At 27.4% G+C, this 22,826-nt stretch overlaps 4 protein-coding genes across 4 annotated transcripts; 2 read left to right on the top strand and 2 right to left on the bottom strand.

Moving 5' to 3' along the window:
- Positions 1 to 555: 555 nt before the first annotated feature.
- On the bottom strand, positions 556 to 1,173 carry PmUG01_07020000 (conserved Plasmodium protein, unknown function; the record flags this gene model as incomplete). The annotated part of the gene is made up of 1 exon (XM_029003931.1): positions 556 to 1,173. One exon carries the CDS (start codon positions 1,171 to 1,173, stop codon positions 556 to 558), a length of 618 nt encoding a protein of 205 aa, XP_028860671.1.
- Positions 1,174 to 4,788: 3,615 nt separating this feature from the next.
- Positions 4,789 to 7,535, top strand: PmUG01_07019900 (conserved protein, unknown function; the record flags this gene model as incomplete). Its single annotated transcript, XM_029003930.1, has 8 exons — positions 4,789 to 4,798; positions 5,126 to 5,290; positions 5,766 to 5,979; positions 6,096 to 6,261; positions 6,445 to 6,507; positions 6,721 to 6,846; positions 7,020 to 7,091; positions 7,434 to 7,535. 8 exons carry the CDS (start codon positions 4,789 to 4,791, stop codon positions 7,533 to 7,535), a joined length of 918 nt encoding a protein of 305 aa, XP_028860670.1.
- Positions 7,536 to 8,553: 1,018 nt separating this feature from the next.
- On the bottom strand, positions 8,554 to 14,312 carry PmUG01_07019800 (conserved Plasmodium protein, unknown function; the record flags this gene model as incomplete). The annotated part of the gene is made up of 5 exons (XM_029003929.1): positions 8,554 to 8,610; positions 8,810 to 8,883; positions 9,098 to 9,239; positions 9,417 to 13,759; positions 13,910 to 14,312. 5 exons carry the CDS (start codon positions 14,310 to 14,312, stop codon positions 8,554 to 8,556), a joined length of 5,019 nt encoding a protein of 1,672 aa, XP_028860669.1.
- Positions 14,313 to 18,434: 4,122 nt separating this feature from the next.
- On the top strand, positions 18,435 to 20,829 carry PmUG01_07019700 (conserved Plasmodium protein, unknown function; the record flags this gene model as incomplete). Its single annotated transcript, XM_029003928.1, has 3 exons — positions 18,435 to 20,192; positions 20,435 to 20,509; positions 20,707 to 20,829. The coding sequence occupies 3 exons, from the start codon at positions 18,435 to 18,437 to the stop codon at positions 20,827 to 20,829; spliced, it is 1,956 nt and encodes a 651-aa protein (XP_028860668.1).
- Positions 20,830 to 22,826: the final 1,997 nt, after the last annotated feature.

Below are 22,826 nucleotides of genomic sequence, written 5' to 3'. Positions count from 1 at the left end.
ATATGTATATGTATATGTATTTAATACATGAAACATGGTTTTATTTTGCTGCACTTTTTTTTTTTTTTTTTTTTGCTTTATTTTGGTTCATTTATTATTTTGTTTTTAGCTTCATCATTTACGTAGCTAAGAACCAGATACACAGAGTCTCAAATTAGTTCATTTTAAAATTCTAAGTATTGTAACAACAATTTTCAACATCAGATATGTATAATTTTTTTTTTTTTCTTCATAAAATTGTCATTGTGCAAAAAAAAGCAAATCGACACAATACTCAAAATGTCTGAAAATAAATGAAAAAAAAAAAAGGACAAAATGGAAAATACAAACACACACACACACACATATATATATATATATATATATATGTACACGGATATGTATACGTTTTACCTACCTATGACAACTTGGATGTATTCTATTTTACAATTGTAGTGAAAAGAAAATTTGTTTGTTTCATTTTTGCTCCTCTTTCGTCTTTCTTTGCTTCCTTACAACTCGCTCTTGCTGTGGTGTACTTCCCTTTCCGCCATTACGTTCGACCATTTTTGTAATTCAGGTGAACACCTTAGAAAGTTTTCCCGTTTTGAAAATGTCGTAGTACCTCGGGTACATGTACTGATATAGAACCTCCAACGATTTGAAGAAACGCAAATTTAAAAAATTGAAAACAAAATATATAAAGTTATTTATTTCTTTTGCAATTTTTTTCTTTTCCCGTAAAACAAAAAATATAAAATTGAGTAGAAGTTGTTTATTAGTGTTAATTAGTTTTATAATATATGTAGAGATATTTTTTATAAATGCTTTAAAGCTATGTATACAATAAAGGGGGTTACTAAAAGAATACTTGACATTCTTGAAAGTAAGTTTTAGTAGATTATGAAATATATCAAAAGTAATAAAAAATAATAAAATTAAATTATTAAAAATAGCTAAATATTTATTTATATTATATTTTTTAGTAACATCATTTTTTCTATCCTCATATGACTTGAGAAATGTTTGATATTTTTCCTTAATAAACAGAATTTTATTTTTTTCAATTTTGTTATATAACCATTTTTTCGTATTTTCGTTAAAATTCATATAATGTTGGTTCTCTGTTGTTTGCTCATCTGTTTGCCCGTCTGCGTGCTCTTTTATTTTCTCTTTTGCTTTATTCCTTTTCATTTTATTAACTGTGCATATCTGTAGAAATTGAGTAAATTAACTGCTTTTCCCTCAAATGTTCTTGTGCGATTCGCGTAATTCATACGTATGCGTGTTATAAGTGTAAACGCGTATATGTGCATAAATGTGTATATATGTATACGTATACACCTTTTACGAATTCATGTGTTCGTGTAACTGCTATATTTTGCTTTGTTCTGTATTTATTTGATTAATTTTTAATTTTTTTTTTTTTATGGAAGAACAAAATAAAAAAAGGGAAAAACTTGGACTGAACAAATTGATTGCACGAATATACACATAATCCAACAAACATGCAAATGTGCAAAAATGGAAACATGCATAAATGCAAATGTGTAAAAATGCAAACATTCAAACATATATACACACAAGCGTATGAAGATATACCTAAACGCAAATATGTTTATACATAAGCATATGTATATGTATATGAATATGGATATGTATGTGCATATGTATATGAATATGGATATGTATGTGCATATGTATATGAATATGCATACAAGAATGTACTTGAGTTATGTGCGCGAATTTCTCTAACCCCGAGTAAACTGTATAGTTCACTGTCGAACAGCAAAAGGACGAAAAAGCAAAATGCACTTACATAAAAAAAAAATAAAATAAAAAACAAAAATTAAACGAAAATAAAATATAGTAAAATGTACGAAAGTAAAATATAGTAAAATGTACGAAAGTAAAATATAGTAATATTTACGAAATTAATATATAATCATATAAACTATTTTTAATTTGAAACGCATGAATTGCAAAAATACGAAATATCAAAAATTTGTAGAGAAAAATAGGTTTGATAACATATAAATGGATATACACAGAAATTAAAAATAGTACAAAAATGGAAAATGCTAAGTGGGAAAAATGGGCTGAGTAAAATATTGTGCAATGGTGAAATAGTGAAATGGTGAAATGGTGAAATGGTGAAATGGTGAAATGGTGAAATGGTGAAATGGTGAAATGGTGAAATGGTGAAATGGTGAAATGGTGAAATGGTGAAATGGTCAAAAGGTCAAAAGGTCAAATGGTCAATATGTTTAAAAAGATTAAAAAGGTTAAACAAAAATGGAACGCCTTTTTAAAAAAAATAGATATACTCTTGTGTATAGATATGCATATGTTCGTATATATAATATATACATAACTTACGTATATATACCAGTATATTACTCAACTGCACATGGTTTTAAGTTTTGTACATTTTAACAGTTAAGAAAAAAAAAATAATAATAAAATGAAAAAAAATAAAAATGAAAAGAGACAATATGAAAAAAGATAAAAAAAAAAATAAAAATGAAAAGAGACAATATGAAAAAAGATAAAAAAAATAAATAAAAAGAAAATATAATACTAAAGAATAAACAAGCTCCAGTACAATAAAACACTTAAACATCTGTTACAATATTATATATCGGCAAAAGACTATTAAAATTTATAACCAGGCTAAAAAAAAAAAATTATTATCGTACTCATTGCTATCGCCACTATCGTTGCTTGAAATTTAAAACGAAACATCAATGCCTTATATAGCAAATGGCATACAAATAGCGAAAAAAAAAAAAAAAAATTAAATGAAACGATAAGATAGAACAAAATATTATAACTCTGAAAAACATAAAGAATTAATCTTTTAAGGGGTATGTACACGATTATGTATATGTTTGTTTATGTTTATGCTTGCTTGTTCTTTTTTTCTGGCGCAAAAATGCTATCGCTTTGGGGGAAATTATAACGAAATAAAGCTGCTGCTGTAGTAGTAGTTGCAAAATATCAGTTGACATATTTTAGCATATAAAAAGAAAACATAAAAATAGACTCGGGATAAAAAAGGAACAAAGAATAAAAAAGAAAAAAAAAAAAAAAGAATAACCCAAAAGGAATAGTACAAAAGGAATGACGAAAAAAGAATGACGAAAAAAGAATTACAAAAAAAGAATTACAAAAAAAGAATTACAAAAAAAGAATTACAAAAAAAGAGATAATTAAGACAAATAACTCAACTACATATCATGTAGGCGCCAAACTTTTCTTCTCTTTCTCTATCCTCATATAACTGACGAAATTTACAACGGTAAAAATATATACGAAATAAAGTAGTAAAAATAGAACAGAATAAAAGGCAGCAAATATATAATATTAAAAGGATGAAAATAAAGAATGTCCTTTTTGAAATTCTTTGCCTTAGTTAAGTAAAAATTCTTATATTTCTTTTTAACCTAAAAATATATAAAGTTTTTTCTTTTACCCTTTTTTCATGTGTGCAGAAATATTTTCAAGTAACATTAAAAAAAAAAAAAAAAATTATAAACATACGTTCATGCGTATGTGTATGTGTACATAAATGCGTACATAAGTAAATAAGTACATAAGTAAATAAGTACATAAGTAAATAAGTACATAAGTAAATAAGTAAATAGGTACATAAGTACATAAGTAAATAAGTACATAAGTAAATAAGTACATAATTACACGTATGTGCAAATAAGAAATTTATTAAGTTTTCTGAAAATTTTTAAGTGTTATTTCTCATTTCTCATAAAATGAAAAAGCAAAATAGCACATTTTTTTACCCTTTACGTATTACTTATTACTAATTACTTATTAGTTATTACTTATTTCTGTTTACGTCTTCATTTTATTTTATTTTTTCCTGTTTTTGCTGCTAACACTTCCGTTGACTAAATACATAAAAAAAGAAAAGAATCATTAAGTAATAGAAAATAGGTTTATTTTTTTTTAAAATACGTATACTACTTACAATTTGTGGGAGGCTTTCGAAAAGGACAAATTTAATCATTTATTTGTGGATCCCTCCCCTTCCCTTTGCTTTATATTATTTTACACGTTTTACACGTTTTACTCGTTTTACACGTTTTACTCGTTTTAAACGTTTTACACGTTTTACACGTTTTACATGTTTTACACTTTTTACGCTTATTACGTTTTTTATTTTCATATCATTTTTAAGTTTCTCATCATTTTTATCATTTTTAAGTTTCTCATCATTTTTATCATTTTTAAGTTTCTCATCTTTTTTATCATTTTTAAGTTTCTCATCTTTTTTATCATTTTTAAGTTTCACATCTTTTTTATCTTTTTATCTTTTTACCTTTGTTATATTTTTATATCGTTTTTCGCATTTTTCGCATTTTTCGCATTTTTCGCATTTTTCGCATTTTTCGCATTTTTCGCAATTTTCGCAATTTTCGCATATTTTCGCATATTTTCCATGCCCTTTTTCATTTTGTATATGTGAGAATATATTTAAAATAGGGGAAGGTGAAAATTGAAAAAATATAACTGCAGAGTTTAAATGACTTGAAGGAAAATATAGCATTTTCCCTTTTTATTCCTTCATACGATTTTCTTTGTTATTTGCTTTGTTATTTTGTTGCTTTGTTATTTTGTTGCTTTGTTATTTTGTTGTTTTGTTATTTTGTTGCTTTGTTATTTTGTTGCTTTGTTATTTTGTTGTTTTGTTATTTTGTCAGTTTGTTATTTCATTTCTTATATTACATTCTTATTTTACTATCTGATTCCACCTTCTTATTATACCTATTTATTTTCTTTGTTATCCTAATGACTACGGGTAATGGAGTTAAGAAGAAATTATTTTAAAATATCAAGACGAAGCGATCGTGCTATGGCAAATAAAACTATTAATGTTTATGCTGATAAGTAGTATACTGCTGAGTACTATGCTCACCTATGAACATATGTCCTTTTTTGTAAACTACATACTGTGTATATGGAGTATATAAAAGGGGGTCTATACATACATATATATATATATATATATATATATACATACGTATGTATGTATGCATATATGAATATATTCGCGTACGTATTTGTGTGTCCATTTGTAAGAACGTTCATGTATTCATCACCAGTACATACCTCTTTCTCTTTTTAGGCATTTATCTACTAATCTTATTAACTTTTTTTTATTTTTATTTAAGTTTTCTCTTATATAAACTCTTAATTAGAAACAGAAAAATTTTGCCAATAGCCTCCGCCATATTGACGGGGGAGAAGACTAGGAATTTTTTGTTTATCTTTTTATTTTTCTGTCTCATAAGTAAGTAAAAAAAAAAAAAAAAAAAGAAGCAAACAAGCAAGCTAAGAAGTTAAGAAACTAATAAGCTAAGAAGTTAAGAAACTAGTAAGCTAAGAAGTTAAGAAACTAAGCAGCTAAGCAGTTAAGAAACTAAGCAGCTAAGTAGTTAAGAAACTAAGAAGCTAAGTAGTTAAAAAACTAAGAAGCTAAGAAGTTAACCGACAAATGAAGTACACACAATGAGAGTAAAACAGTACACATGATTAGAAAGAGATCTTATCCTAGTGTTTCTTATCTTTTCGCAAAGATGTGACTGTGTGTCCATGTATTCATGTTATTTTTATAATGTTTATTACCTTACTTGTGTCTCTACATGTATACACATGTACATGTACAGGTGGAAAAACAGAGAAACGTACGAGTACATACGGATACGTACAAGCACGAATGAACACGCACGAATGAACACACACGAATACTTAATTTTTCCTCGTAGGCAGAATCCTCTCTTTAATCATTTTGATATACCTAGATATACGCTATATTTCAATTGATTACAACACATTGATGTTGTTTCCAAATTTTTACTTTTATTTAATTTTGCTCAAAACTATTCCTACCTACTTTTTCTTGTCCTCCTTTACAATTATTATACTGTTCTGGTCGCAGGTGTACTATGCCTCTATATTGGTTTCTGCACCTCATTTACAGTAAACTTTCGGATAAAATATATACATACATATGCATATATATATGTGTATGTATATGCATGTATGCATGAGCACGTAAACATGTACGTTAATCTTTTCCGTTCTTTAATTGGCAGGTCGTTGTACTTTTGTATGAATATCTCGGTATATGCAGTAAACGTAGTGGTAGCTGCTTTATCTTATTTTATGAAGGCTTTTTATAATTATATTTATTATAACTATATTTTAGAATCAGTATTAGACTACATAATTGGAATTGCTTTTCTCTATTACGGAATTAAGGTTCTTATATATATATATGTGGATATGCGTGTGCGGATGTATGGGTGCAGATGTAGATGTACATTTTTATGTGTGCTTTCCCACATGTACATGCGTTTATATATTCAGGTGTACACATACGTTTACATATCTATTCCATTTTGTTTAAATGGACATTCATTGACCATCTTTTTGTGCTTTAAGGTTACTGAAAAGTTGAAAGAGAAGGACAAAGGGATTTCGAAAAAAAATAGTATCATAAGAAGGGTAAGCAATCAATGGAGCAGTAGCTGAAGGAATAATGAAACATGAGAACGAAAGGAGATAAAAAAAAAACAAAAAAAGAAATAAAAGAAATAAAAGAAAAAAAAAAGAAAAAAAAAGAAAAATTAGAAAATAACAAAGGAGCAATAAAACACCAAAATCACAAATCGACAAAGCTAAAAAAAAAAAAAAAACTTTCGTTTTTGATCCCTTCAGGTATTGTCTCTGGCAATTGTTCTGTTCATCATTTTGTCTTTAAAAGGATTATATTCTTTTTCGTGCTTCATTAAGAATGTTAATCTTCTCAACTCGTACTTCGACGTACCTACATACGACACAATAGTAAACATAACAACATAATTTGTGTATACTGTTTCTATATCTATCTAGATATATATATATATATATATGCGTATGTGTGCTTGCAATTACGTATGTATGTATGTACATGTTTTTCCAGTTTGTCTCTTCATATGTTCATATTTCCTTTTTTCCCCCCACCCCTTATAACTTAGATATACTTTATTTCGGAATGCATCCCATCGTTGCTCATCATTTACACCTTTCAGTCGAATAAGGAGAAAGCCGTATGAGAATTTTTTTTTGTTATTTTAATATATATATACATAATTTTAAGTGTATCAAAAGGATGACAATGTTTGAAGTAGTTACATATTTTTCTCGCCATTCCCTCATTTATATGTTCTCCGACTTTACCGCTTCATTTATCTTTTATCTTTTATTTTATTATTTTATTATTTTATTTTTTTATTTTTTTATTTTTTTATTTTATTTTTTTATTTTATTTTATTATTTTATTTTATTATATTATTATTTTATTTTATTTTATTATTTTATTATTTTATTTTATTATTTTATTATTTTATTTTATTATTTTATTTATTTTATTTTTTCTTCTCTCATTTCAGACGTTAAGCTTTGAATACACCACCCCCCTGTGCTCAGAAACATACGATCCTTATGATTTAAAATATCAGAAAAAAAAGACAAGAAAAAAAACAAATTATTAAAATATGTCTTAGTTTCCCTGTGTAACCACAATGAATAATATCTTCCATTTGGTACTATGCTATCCCTTATGTGTTTATTCCCTGTACTCCCTCCTACCCCCCCCAAAAAAAAAAATAAAAAAGAGTAAAAAAGGATAACACCAGGACTACATTTAATTAATATCCTTGTGTTAATACGTTTAACCGAATAATGTACTACTCTTTTAATGTATCCACATAATACACATATTACATATTGTACACATATATATGAATATCTTATGTGCATACTTCATAACAACCCTTTTTTTAAAATTTTTTTTTTTTTTTTCAAAAACAATTAAAGTGCATTTATTATTAAACATTTTAATGTTATATACTCAATTTGAAAAGAACTGTGCTAATTTACGTGTCTTTATGGTATTAAAACAAAACAAGGACAAAATTAAAACAAAATAATTTGTTACATAGTTGAACAGCTGTTATACGTCTTTCTTAGGTCTATTTGTTCTTTGTTCTTTGTTCTTTGTTCTTTGTTCCTTGTTCTTTTTTTTTTCTTTTTTTTTTCTTTTTTTTTTTTTTTTTTTTTTTTTTCTCTCCATTCTACTCCTCTTTTATTATGTTATAAAAACATAATTTCCGCATTTCTGCTTTTCTTGTCTTGTATTAAAAAATGTAAAAGTAGGAACTTCAAGAGTTTAATGTATCCCCCTTTAATTGAGGGTGCAACATAAAATTGGGTGAAAATGTTTGTGTTTGATGTGACAAAATGGTATTTCATATATAAAAGTAAATCGACAAATATTATTAAAAGGGGGGAATAAAAAAATAAAAATAAAATAAAATAAAAATAAAGCAAAATGGTACGAAGAAATGCCAAGCACAGTCATATGAAGCAATGTGAAATAAAAATCAACATTTGCTTTTTAAAGGAGATGAAAAAGCAGTAGAGAGTTATCCAAATTGCGTCATTCCTTCCTTAATGTTGTTTGAAAAGTTTGAAGTAAATTTGTCCATTTGAATCCTCCTATTTGACATTTTAAAACCCTTGAAGAATTAAACACATGTGTGGTTCACAGTTGGCAATGATGGAATTCTTAAAAAAAAAAAAAAAAAAAAAAAAAGAAATGTAAAATGAATGTGGATAAGTAATGTAGGACAAATAAAGAGCGTTAAATGCATAAGTCGAGAACAATACATAGAAGCGGGCTAATGAACATTTACTCAGACGCGCGACTATATGCTCAGTCTTGCACTCAATATTTTTTCTTTTTCTTAAAACATAATCTTATTACATATAAAATGTGAATCTTAAGATTGAAATTATTTGCGTTAGGAAAATAGGATTCCAAATTTGAGCACTTGAGAACTGCAAAAATGGGAAACAACGGATTAGTAGCAAAATGGGGGCATAAGGAAATCTTTTTTATCCACTCCTTCCTTTTTACATTTTACATTTTACTGTATACTTTTTACTTTTTACTTTTTACAGTTTACTTTTTACATTTTCCTCTTTACTTTTTTTTTTTCTTTTCTTTTCTTTTCTTTTTTTGCTTGATCTTAAATTATTATGCCGCTATTACCACATAGGTTGCTAAGCTTCCTGACCTTCCTTTTACATTTAAAGAATTTTTTTTTGGAGTAGCCATATTTTACTTTTAATGATGTTATGTTTAGCTTCTTATCATTCTTTGTAAATATGTAAAAGAAGCTTTTGGATATGGCCTACAAAGTGAGAAGCAAACGCATAAGCAAAATAATAGTAGGGGGAATACGATATAAAAGGAGCGCAAGTGTGCATATGTTAATAAGTATATACAAGGAGTAGCTCATGTAACAAGTGCAAAGAAAAGGGCATATATGCACATATGTCCTTATATATTCATTGTTCGGGGGCCTTACGATTATGTTGAGCACACTGAGGGGGTACAGATTAATTTTGAGGGACTTCCTCTGTATGAGTTTGAAGCTCTGGTCAGACTGGTAGTACTTGTTTATATTTATGAAAGAGTACCTATCGCATGTACAAATGTAAAACGGATAAAACCTAGAGTAGTTTTTATAAATAAAGTCATCAAAATAGGAGTAGTTATCAACTGAGCAATATTTATCTCTATTTTTTGGAAGAGTAAAATAGTTGACTTTATTAATAGACACATTTAAAACAGATAGGTTATAAAGAGAAGTCAGGTTAATATTATTATTTTCAAAGGATTGTAAAATCTGTATTACATTAATTTTCATTTTATTTAATGTGATATAAAATATGTGCGATTTCACATGTTTATAATGTAAATATTCATCAAAATAATTGAAATTAATTTTATACCTTTTTACAATATTATAATTTTTTAACAATTCGATATTAGTATAAGTGGAAAAACTTTCCTTATAATGAGGAAAATTTTCAAAATATATATTTTTAGAAATAAATAATAATAATTTCATTAAGAAATGAAATATATTTAAATGTGTCTGTAGATTATAAAAGGACTGAAATAATTTTAATAAATAAGTTATAAGACTATGAATTTTTAAAATTTGATCACTGCAATATTTTTTTAAAATAACAGGAATATTGTTACTCAAGGTTTTACATATATTAATTACTTTATAAAGATTATTTAAATGTTCATTTATATTTTCCAAAAAATTTTTTTCAAAAAATTGTAAAATTAATTGAAATTTCCCCATACAAATTTCCATTTCTTTATCGCTAAATTCTTGAAGTAATAATAAAATATTTATTGGACATTTTTTTTCACTACACATTATATATATATCTTTAATTAACGACATATATATATCTTCTTCACTTATTTTTATATTTTTTTTTGGAATTTCATAATTTAATTCAAAATTTTCAAAACTGTCTATTGAATTTTTCCTTAATAATAAATTCTTACAATTCTCACATATGTTCTCACCATTCTTTATAAAAAATTTTCGACTATTCATAAAATATTCTTCCAGTTCACTTTCTGATATGAACAAGTTATGTTCTTCTGATAAATCACCCGATGAATATTCCTCCTCGCTCTTCTCTTCATCAATAGCATCTGGATATAAACTGTTCATATCGTTATCTCTGCTTTCACACGTGTAGGTACTGCTATAGTTGAGTTCTGTATCATGTGCATCGTCCCCAGGAACGCTTCTGAACAAATTCTTTCCCACTCCACTTTGCTTTTGCTTTTGTTTTTCGTTTTCATTTTGCCTTTCCTTTATCTTTCCCTTTCCCTTTCCCTTTCCCATTTTAACGGCCATTTCGTAATTTCCTCTTAAGCAGCTTCTTTCTGATTTCCCCTTCACCATTTTTGCCTGAACAGTGCATGTTTTCGGATTACATATATTTTTTTTTTTTTCATTTTTCAGGAAGTAATCTTTCTCATTTTTACCCCTATTATAAATTGTACACATTTTGTCCCTATATTTTATGTATCCTTCCTTTCCTCTAGCTACTACAACCTCGGCATTGATAACTGCCTTATCCCAAGGCTTATTCATTTTCGAGCTATTAAATGTTTGACGTCCATCCCCCCTTTGCACACAGGTCACTTTTCTAATCTGCTTCTTAACATTAGAAAACTTTTCTTCCTTCTTCAAATTACGAGACAGTAGTTTGTAGTTTCTGCTACAGTCGCTGATAACTCGGTTCTTTATATCTCGATTGTTATGAGTGCAACTGTTCTTCGTGCAACCTCTCTTGGTACCCCCACTGTTGATGGTCGATGGCATTACGCTCCTACCGCAGCTCCTGCTAACACCATAGTGTAGACTGCCATTACCACCAATATAACTATTCATTTCATCCCTTTTTTTATTTTCGTCTATCTGATCTTCATTCTTGCATATAGTCTGAGAACGTACATTTCTTGTTCTAAAATTATTAACCTCATTGTGATCGTTTAATATTACTTGGCTTTCTTTTATCTTATACGATTGATGGTTATCACTAGGTTGTTGCTCTTCTCTAACCTCTTTACCTTTAACAATGTCTACATTTTGACTAAAAAATTTCTTTTTAGAACAGGAACAACATACAGTATTATCACTTATCATTTTAATCATTACGTCGAAAAAGTGAGCAAAATCTTGTTTTTCATTTTCTTTAAAAAATAAATTATATAAATTTTCATCAAAATTTTCTTTTCTGTTTTTTATATATTTTGAAAAGTATATTATTGTTCTATCTTTGTAATAAAACTTTTTAACCTTTTCATTTAATTGTAATATGTTCTCATAAATTTTGTATAATTTTTTGTACTCTTCAAATTTGGAATATATAGATGACATTTGTTCATATATATGGAAAATATTCTGAAGGATGTTAAAAGAGTAAAGCAAATATAGTACAATCTTTTCTATCGATCTACTTTCCTTATCTATATGACTTATTTTTTGTATTCCTAACAAGCATAGTCTGTATTTTTCCGGTGGGAACTTGTTAATTTGTTCTCTGTTTTTACACATTTTTATAAGGTTTAGTTTTTTTTTCGACTTATCTGTTATACCTTTTTTTAGACAAGGATTTCTGCATACTCGATTTCCTAGTTGGCTGTCCGTTTGATCACCCATTTGTCTGCCCATTTTGCTACCTAATTTGATGCCCGTTTTGCTACCTAATTTGATGCCCATTTTGCTACCTAATTTGATGCCCGTTTTGCTACCTAATTTGCTGCCCATTTGGCTACCTAATTTGTTTCCCATTTGGCTACATAATTTGTTTCCTATTTGACTGCCTAATTTTTTACCCATTTGACTGCCTAATTTTTTACCCATTTGACTGCCTAATTTTTTACCCATTTGACTGCCTAATTTTTTACCTGCTTGGTCTTTTATCTGGTGTCCTATTTTTCCCCCAATTTGTCCGCCTACCTTTTTGCGTTTTTTGCCTACCTTTATGTCTAGACTGGAAAACTTCACATACTTGCTCTTAACATTAATGTAGTAATTTATCAAAATGTAGTGCTGGTCGTTCGATACATAGGATTGTTTTATATCAATAATTATATCGTTAAAAATTTTCCTAATGATATCTTCTTTTATGTTAAAAAAGAATGGGGATAAATTATATATGTTGTGGTAAGCATTTACACTGTGAACATTTTTTCTCCTTACAAATCTGTTAAATGATGTATTTAGTTTATTAATTTTGTTTTTATTATAATTTGATTTTATTAACTTGAGAAGGTAAAGACAATGGTATTTTTTCTGCTCCTTACACTTTTTTAAAAATTCTTCCTTAAATGTATAGACAATATTATTCCTTAACTCTACATAGGAATTAATGTTACGATATAAGTGCTCTAATATATTATATTTGTATATTATTATTTTCAAATTAACAGAACATATAATATTGAACCCTACATCTAAACTATATATAATATGTAAATTATCATGAAAATTGTAATTGTAAATATAACTGTTGTTTTCAATAAACTTCTTTTTACTCTCTCTTTCGATGCTGACCCAATATATATCTACTATTTCTAGACAGAGTTTCTCGTACTCCACATTGTGCGTTTGTTTTGGTTCCTTCCTTTCTTCTGCATCTTCTATGTTGTTAGCCTCTACGTTAACAACTTCTATTTTTACATCTCCTTCTTCGTCTTCCTCTTCCTGGTGTTCCACTCCTCCCCTGAGCTTCTCCTTTGCATACGCTGGAGTTACGAAAATGTTGTATAAACCACTTTTGCATGACTGTTCAGAATTTTTCAAAATATTAGAATTAATTTTAGAATTTACGCTAACACGTTGATTTAGGATATGTTTAACGTTACCCTCTTCCATAGTGACATCATGCAAATGTCCTTTGTGAAGATTTTTTTGCTTAGTTAAAGGTATCTTTTTAAAATTCTTTTCATAGTATTTCTTATCATTTCTAAATGATTTATTTTTACTCGTTCCTATGTTTCTTCTTAGATCATTGACGTTTTTTATAATGCTTTTTTTGTCGTCTCTTTTTACAACATTAACATTTGTAGACGTGTTTACCTTATATTTCGCTTGTGTATTTTTACATGTACGGGTCAGAATATTTTTAGGATAGGACAATTTTCTATTATGTATTTTATTCTTATTATTTAAGAAGGACATTCGTGTGTTATTACTTCTTGTTTTATTATCACTTCTGAGTCTTTTTCTTCTATTATAGATGATGTTCTCTCCCTTAAAATGGTCTTCTTTTCCATCATAACAATGTGTGCTTACGTTTTCTTTTGGTATTATTTTGGAACAACCTGAAACAAAAAAAGAATAAATATGAAGTGGTATGATATGGTACGAAGAGCTGTAATAGAACATAAAACTTTCTAAAACATCATGAGGAATGTTGCATTTTCCTCCATAGAGTAATATCAAATGAGCACGTCTAAACACCCGAGCCTAACTCTTTAATGTTTGTTTATATTTTGTTTTTATTTCCTTACCATTTTTCAAATGGCTAATTTTTTTTTTCACTTTTCTTTTTTTTTGCCTGACCAAGCAATGTAAACTCTCATTTTGGTGAACAAAAATGCCTTTCATATCAAGAATGTAAATGCTACCATTTTCACTAGTTACACAAATATATGTGTTATTATAATTTATATAGACTTTATTAATTTTATCTGGAATTGTTTTTCTGAATATTTTCTGCATTTCATTATTAGCACTAAACAATTCTAAATTATAATCATTTTCATAAAATGTAATAATACATATATAATTATAATCATTGCTTATTGTAGCAAAAATCATATTTGCCCTGTGCAGCCTCCGGCAATTAATAAAATTTTCCCTATCTCTTGTCATTTTGGTAGCAACCAAGATATGGAATGAATAAAGACTTTTAATAATGGGAAATCGTAAAAACGAAATAACAAAATGGTTGAATAAAAGGCGAAAAGGAGTAAGTAAATATATGAACAAATACAAAGGAAGTGCACAATCTTTAGCTGCAATGGTATTTTGAAATTTTACTTAATATTTGTTCATACACTGGGACACAGTTTGGGCAACTGCTTATCATGTATTTCCCTTAGCAGCAAGGGGAAAAATAAAAAAGCAAAATGATAAAACACTATGATAAACAAAAATGATAAAGCAAAATGATAAAGCAAAATGATAAAGCAAAATAACAAAGCAAAATGATAACGCAAAATAACAAAGCAAAATGATAACGCAAAATAACAAAGCAAAATGATAAACAAAATGATAAACAAAATGAAACAAAAAATAGTAAAACATAAAGTGATAATATATAAAATTATAAGGAAAAAAAAAAAAATTATACAAAAAAAAAAGTTCAAGTGAAAGGTGAAAAAATAATAACAGAAACAACACTTCTTAGTAAGGTCAATAAAAAGAAAAAAAAAGAAAAAAAAAGAAAAAAAAAAAGAAAAAAAATTACATTTTCTTAAACATTGTTGTAAATGAAAAGGTAAGAACTCTCTTTGTTTTATTCGAGCAATATTACAGCATAGCATAAAAATATGTTTTTCAGTTGAAGCATACGGAAGTATGTTCCAAATGTGCAATTATGTGATATATATATATATATATATATTTATATTTATATATATAAATGTGTGTGTGTGTGAAATATTTTTGAGTACCGTGTTTTTTTTATAACAAAAATAAACTTTTACACGATATACATTTTGTGCATAAATAAAAAATAAAGTACATACATATATTATATATATATATATATATGTATACATATATGGATACTTTTTGGACGTTATGATTTATGCACTTTGAAGTAGGAATATTCCGCAGTACGCAAATATTAATATATATATGTACTATTCGTCACTAAGAATATGTTTCACAATATGGCAATTAGGTTTTATTTTTACTGTTTTATAACTATATGGCTATATGCACATAAGAATATATTACACAGTTTTGTTGTTGTAACACGATTAATGCTGGAAATCAATTTGTTTTTAATATGCATAGACAACTTTTGTATATTGAAGACATCCATAAATTATGATGAATGGATAACACAAATTTACAAATTGCTTCAAAGTAGTGATATCTCAAAATTATTCATAAAAAAAGGGAATAAAAAAAGTGAAAATTTTATATATATGTACACCTTTCAATTTAGCGTATTTGAGTGTATCACTTTCATTGTTATCGGTCTGCATGTATCTTGTATCATGTAACATATAAAAGGTAACACATAACAAGTAACATATAAAAGGTAACACATAACAAGTAACATGTAAAACGTAACATGTAAAACGTAACATGTAAAACGTAACATGTAACACGTAACATGTAACACGCTTGAATATGCACACATGCTGAACATATGCACATAATTTTTATTGTATGCAATTTTAATATGTACTACTTATTTTATTTCTTTTTTATGAAAACTTTTTCAAAGAGCTTTCTCCTCTTTACTAAACTTCACGTGTATCCCTTTTTAAAATGCACAAAAAAAAATTAACAATTAAGTAAAAAAAAAAAAAAAAATAGTACGAATAATAATACCATAAAAAAAAGCTACAAAGGAAAAATTAATAGATAAAAATAAAAAAATATATCACACTTAAAAAATTGAAATTAAAAAAGTACAAAATAAAAAAGAGGAAAAATAAAATTATTAGGTTAAAAAAGTAACGCATTAAATGGTGAAAGAGGTAATATACAAGAAGTTTACGCCATAATTAAGGAAATTTTTAAGAATATATAAAATGCATACAACGAATATTCTATATTTATACCAATGTACAAGTATACAAAAATGGAATAAAACAATTATAAAAGTAGCACATAAAGTGAAAATATTTATAGTTAAGTTTCATCCTTAATTTATATTTTGTATGAAACACCACGTGGTTACAATGAAATGCATATATAGGGGTGCACACACTTTATCATAGCATTTTTTTTTTTTTTTTTTTACGTCAAAATAATTATTAGCTAGCATGAAAACATAAGAAAAACCCGTAAATTTATATTCCATGGATGATTTTATAAATGTAGCAGTAGTTTACATATATATGCATGTTGTATACAAGATTATATTTATGCATAAACACGTACACATATAAATGAGTATGCATATAATTACATACATGCGGCTTTACTCGGATGGTGTGTGTTTTCGAGCGTAAAAGGCTTTCAAATATTATGTAAAGATGCAATCGTGAAATACAAAATGTTCGCACTACGATAAAAGTATATAAAGCAAAAGGGTAAAAATAATGAAAAAGTAAAATGTAAAAAATAATAAAATAAATGAATATATGAAGAAATAACACTTGGATAAACTTGGATAAAACTTGGGTAAAACTTGGAAAATATAAAAGCTAAATTTTACTTACATTTTTAGAAGCTTGCTTTTTTCAGATTTTCTTTGCCCTGCTCATCTTCTCATCTTAGGAAAACACATTAACGTGTACAGGTTATATTTACACATTTACTTTAATTAAACAAGTATCATCCGTATAAAATAGTTTAAAGTGAAATGAACATCCATGTATAACATATGCTTGAATACACTGTTAAAACTTTCAAATATTCACAAAGAGAATGATGCATCCATGTATTCGTAAATATATATATATATGGTGTAAAAAAAGAAAAAAAGAAAAAAAAAGTGCAATAATGTTTCATTTCCTAATTGAAAATGCTATAATTATGTGTGTCAATCGGTGGAGGAGAGCAAAAAAAAAAAAATTTTATATGCAAATTGAATTCACTAAATTCTAGAATACAATGATCAAACGTCGTAATGACAAAAAGGTCAGTCATATTTTGATGCACCATGGTAAATGCATGTGAGTAAATATTGCATGAATGCATACATTTTTGCTTGTATTTTTCTTAGATCCTTAGAGATACATTTATTTAAATGCTTACTTATGTGTGCTGATGTTTATGTACATTTTGTTATGCTCTATAAAGAAGTCGAAAAAGTTGCACAGAAAATGGCGGTAAAAAGAGAATAGGAAAAAAAAGGAAAAAATCAAAAAAAAGGATAAAATCAAAAAAAAGGATAAAATCAAAAAAAAGGAAAAAATCAAAAAAAGAAAAAAAAACAAAGTGCGTTGTAAAATTGTTTAGTCATATCAAACATAAATTCAAACGTAAATATATATATATATATATATGTATGTATGTATATATGTGCATACATGTGTAAATATACGCACATACAATTATGCGCATAAGAGGGAATGAGAACGCTCCAATAAAAGTCATAAAAGAATATGTGTAACTCCAATTTTCATGATTCTAATTCAATAGTTGTTTCCTTTCGTTAACATTTTTTTAAAATGCACGTGATACTGACATTAAGAGGTCTTTTGAAAAGCTATTTATTTATCCCAATTTTTCAAAATTTTCATATTTCCTAAAATTTCATAACATTTCTGAACAGATCAGAATAATTTCACATTTTATTTTATTTTTTTTTTTAGTGGCACTTTTAACATACATGGTTATTAAGATAAGATCGTAAAAATGTGCCAAAAGCTACGAACAGAAAAAAAAAAAAAATTTTATATTTTCTAATAAAACATTTATTTAAAAAAATTGCATGCTTTAAATTTTTTTTAAAACGCTACTTTTTGGTCAGAAATTTATTATGTCGTTAAAATGTTAATGTGATTAATTGAAAGGACATTGAGAATATTGGAAATACTGAGAATATACTATATATTGAATATATCGGAAATATTGAGAATACAGAAAATATTGATAAAACAAAGCAAGCTATTTGACACATAGGAGGGACGGGGAAAATAAAAAAAAAAAAAAAAAGGTGTACAACAGTGAAAGAGGTCTCAACTGAGGTGAAGCAATTAACTACTACAACATTGTTGTAACTAGTAAGCAGTGATGTTGTAATATATAGCACTGTTTGTAGTAACATAACGAAGGTGACCGTGCAAGCAGAGCGAAAGGGGAATGAAATCACGTGCATATTTATTATTTGCACTAGCAGTGATCATATACAATGTGTTCATAAAAACAAAAAGTGTGCAGGATAAATGGGACAAGAAGTACAAAATAGGAAAAGGATTTATAAGTATAAATAATAAAAATAAATATTACAGTGTGTATGGAAAGAGAAAAGATGGGGGAAAATTGGTAACTCACTTTAGCAAAAATAGTATTTTATTACAAATAAAGAAAATACCGTTCATAAAATATGAAGAGTTAATGAAGCCATTAAAGATAATACTCAGTTTGAGTAACATATTTGCTTTTATGCTTTCGTTAAACTACTTTAACTTAATACATAATAAACATAGAAATGCATTAATTGAAATTACGGATAAAGTTAACTCGAAAATATTTTTACTGACCACTATAAATGATGTAATAAAACGAATTCCTACACAAGTCCCAACTTTTTGCAAAATTTTTTTTTTTTGTCTTTTTCAATTTTTTTTTCAAAATTTTATTTCTCGCTTTACGGCCTCTTATTTTTTCTATGCAAAAAAGGGGAAAGAGTTAAAAGATGAAGGGAATAGTGAACCCCATAACGATGGGTATGATAAGGGGAATAGCGATAGGAATGACATAGGGCATAACGAAGCGAATGGCGTAGGGAATAACAGAAAAGACCTTTTTTCAGATAACAAATTAGACAAAATTAACGAACAGGATAACCATGAGAGTACACACAGGAATAATGTAGCACTAAACGAACACATTGCGGATGAAGGTTTAAAAGAAAAAAATTTTGAACAGTCGGAAGGGAGTGTAACTCGACCACACTGCTACGATGAGAAAGATAAAAAATATAACATAGTTGAAGAAGCTTCTTATGATAACAGTGAAGTAGGGGAAAAGGAAAAACGCACAAACATCGAGAATGCAAAAGTTCATATGCTACAACACATGTGCATGTTAAATCACTCAGGACTTATACCCATGTACGTATTTAATAATATATTGCAAAAGTTAAATTATGTTGATGATAACATTAACGCATTTGTGAACTTCTACCTTTTAGTTAGTAGCTTTATTTCAAAGGTGTACACCAATTTGGTTATAAAAAAATATAAATTATCAAGCGGTAATAATAGCAGCAATAGTAATAGCAGTAGTAACAGCAGCAGTAACAGCAGCAGTAACAGCAGCAGTAACAGCAGCAGTAACAGCAGCAGTAACAGCAGCAGTAACAGCAGCAGTAACAGCAGCAGTAACAGCAGCAGTAACAGCAGCAGTAACAGCAGCAGTAACAGCAGTAGTAACAGCAGCAGTAACAGCAGCAGTAACAGCAGCAGTAACAGCAGTAGTAACAGCAGCAGTAACAGCAGTAGTAACAGCAGTAGTAATAGCAGTAGTAACAGCAGCAGTAACAGCAGTAGTAATAGCAGTAACATTGATAATAGCAATCGGAGCTACCTGACCTTATTCAACTCCCTTTTTCTCAATTCATACACATGTTGTATTTTTTTTTCACTTCTTTTCAAATTTTCTAATACGGCAAACTTACTTTATGAAAATTCACTCAGACAAGTATTTCTCATCTTTAATAATATATTAACTCCCTCCTTCCTTATAATTATTTCTAATATATTATATGAAGGTATGAAAATAAAATCTTCATTTGATATGAATGGTTTACTCTTTATCTTGTGCAACAAGTATCTTTTGTTTCCCTCTATTATCTTTGCTTTGCTTTATTTGAATGGTTCCTACAAGATTTTTAGCGTAAGTTGGAGATTCCTCATTTGTGCGGGATTAATGCATGAACACGAGTTGAAGAAAACACAGATACGTGTGTACTTGCATACATGTTTAGGGGTGTGCATGTGCGTTTGTAGTTTAACTCTAAATCGTAGTTACACCTCCACACAGTTAAACTTCTAATATAGGAATTTTCATAAGTATCTTCAATTTTTTTTCTTTTTTTTTTTTTTTTTTTTTTTTTTTATCTTTCTCCTATTTTGCAGGTTAAAAATAATTTACTCCTTTTTTTTTTACTTCAAGCAATGACGCCCCCAAACTACAACATCTACTTTTTAAGCGTAAGGCGTAAAACAATATGCAACAGCCGCTCTTCTTCTCATACTTGTCTATTTTAACATATACATATATATATATATATATATATATATATATATATATATATATATATGTGTGTACATACATAGACGCATGGGTATGTGCTGTTGTGTGAGCACCATATGGTACAATTAATACATTTTATTTGTTTAATTTTTAGGAGAAATTCGGAGAGTTCAAAGAAATACAAAAGATTCTGAGTCTTTCATATCCCATTTATCTAGTTCCTTTGTTTTTTTATTCCTTAACTGTGTATAAATATTTTAAAAATAAGCAGATATAGATTTCAAACTTTTCTGTTTGTAAACAATGTCCTATACGCGTGTATGTACGGGATGTTTGCAGAGCGGCATTTGGGTGATTGTGTCATAACTCCATAATACCACGTGTGTGCATACGTGTATAATATGTTTACATTCGTAATATATATACACTTGCTTATGCGTTAATCTTCTTACAAGGGCATGTTTGCACATACCGTTGTTTGTTCCCCCCTTGAGAAATTGCAAATGTATTCAACAGCCAACGTTTCCTTATTTTGCTCAATTTACCGCATGCATATAAGCACATATACATAGGTACATGTATGTATGTATGTATGTATGTATGTATGTATGTATGTATGTATGTATGTATGTATGTATGTATGTATGTATGTATGTATGTATGTATGTATGTATGTATGTATGTATGTATGTATGTATGTATGTATGTATGTATGTATGTATGTATGTATGTATGTATGTATGTATGTATGTATGTATACATGTATGTATGTATGTATACATGTACGTATACATGTATGTATGTATGTATATGTTTATGTAATTTTGTTAAAAAAAGATGCACCAAAAAATAATAAAACATCATTTTGGTGTTGGCATCATTTTTTATGTAAACATTTATGCTCAGCAAACTGTACAAATATTTGATATAAAAAAAAAAAAAAAATAAAATAAATGATGTTCTCCAACATATACTCTTGAATGTATATAAAAATATATCATCCCATAAAAAGGAGAAAGCAATCTACACGAAATAAAAATATTTAATTTTATTACTACTTTGAATTTTATTTGTACACAAAGATGATGCTCCTCTTTTTTGCTTTTTAATATTATTCAAAAATTGGGCAAAGGGAAGAAGTAAAAATATATGTATATATATATATATATATATATATATATATATATATATAGATAGATAATATAAAATAGAACAAATATAACGTGCCCGGAAAAAAACTTTGTTCCTCATAGTTCACATCAAAATGAGGTGCATTAAAAAGGAAAAAATAGGAATAGGCGTTTTTTTCTTTTTTTTTTTCTATCTTTATATTTGTATATTTTTGTATAATTTTTCATTAAAAATTGACTAAATAATGAGACACTGATTTTTCTTTAAAGCACTATGCTCCATATCGTGAGCAGCAAATGAATGATTATTTTTTAAACGTGCAAGGTAATCAAAAAAAAAGAAAAGAAATAAATAATATATACGTATATGTATATATGTATGTATATTTGTATATATGTATGTATATTTGTATATATGTATGTATATTTGTATATATGTATGTATATTTGTATATATGTATGTATATTTGTATATATGTATATATATATATATGTATGTATAAGAAAAAGCTGAGGAAATTCCTTTACAGAAAATTCTCTTTGTTGACACGTTCACTGATTTGCACGCACTCGCCGTTATGTGGTTTTATAAATACTTTCCTACGTACCTTCAGCATTATTGTTTTTTTACGCATACATGCATACATCCATATGTACACAGGTACATTTATACTTATATATATATATATATATATATATATATATATATATACATATACAATACACCCTCGTTCTATGTTTATTCATGTGTTTATTTTCACACAGGCACGTACAATTTTATCAGGTATATATGTGTATGCGTTTGTGGGTATATATATACATGCGTACATTCGCACAAAGTGTGTACCTTTATTCCATTTAAAAATAAAAAAAAATGGATGCGCTATTTTCAACAATTTTTTAAAAATGTAACAGTTTGAAAATTTTTTGTTTTTCTACTTGTCTGTTTTTCTGCTTCTCTATTTTTCTACATCTCTATTTTTGTACTTCTTTATTTTTCTACTTCTTTATTTTTCTACTTCTTTATTTTTCTACTGTTTTTTTTTTTTTTTTTTTTTTTTTTTTTTTGAATTTCCCTACGTACTGCAATATATAAGCAACACAATTCCTTTGTGACTAAATTTTTCTTTTTTCTGTTAAATGT

This window comes from Plasmodium malariae (genome assembly GCF_900090045.1).
Source record: "Plasmodium malariae genome assembly, chromosome: 7".
Lineage (NCBI taxonomy): Eukaryota > Apicomplexa > Aconoidasida > Haemosporida > Plasmodiidae > Plasmodium > Plasmodium malariae.
Note: the sequence above shows the minus strand (reverse complement) of the source record. Positions and strands in the feature narration are given on the sequence as shown.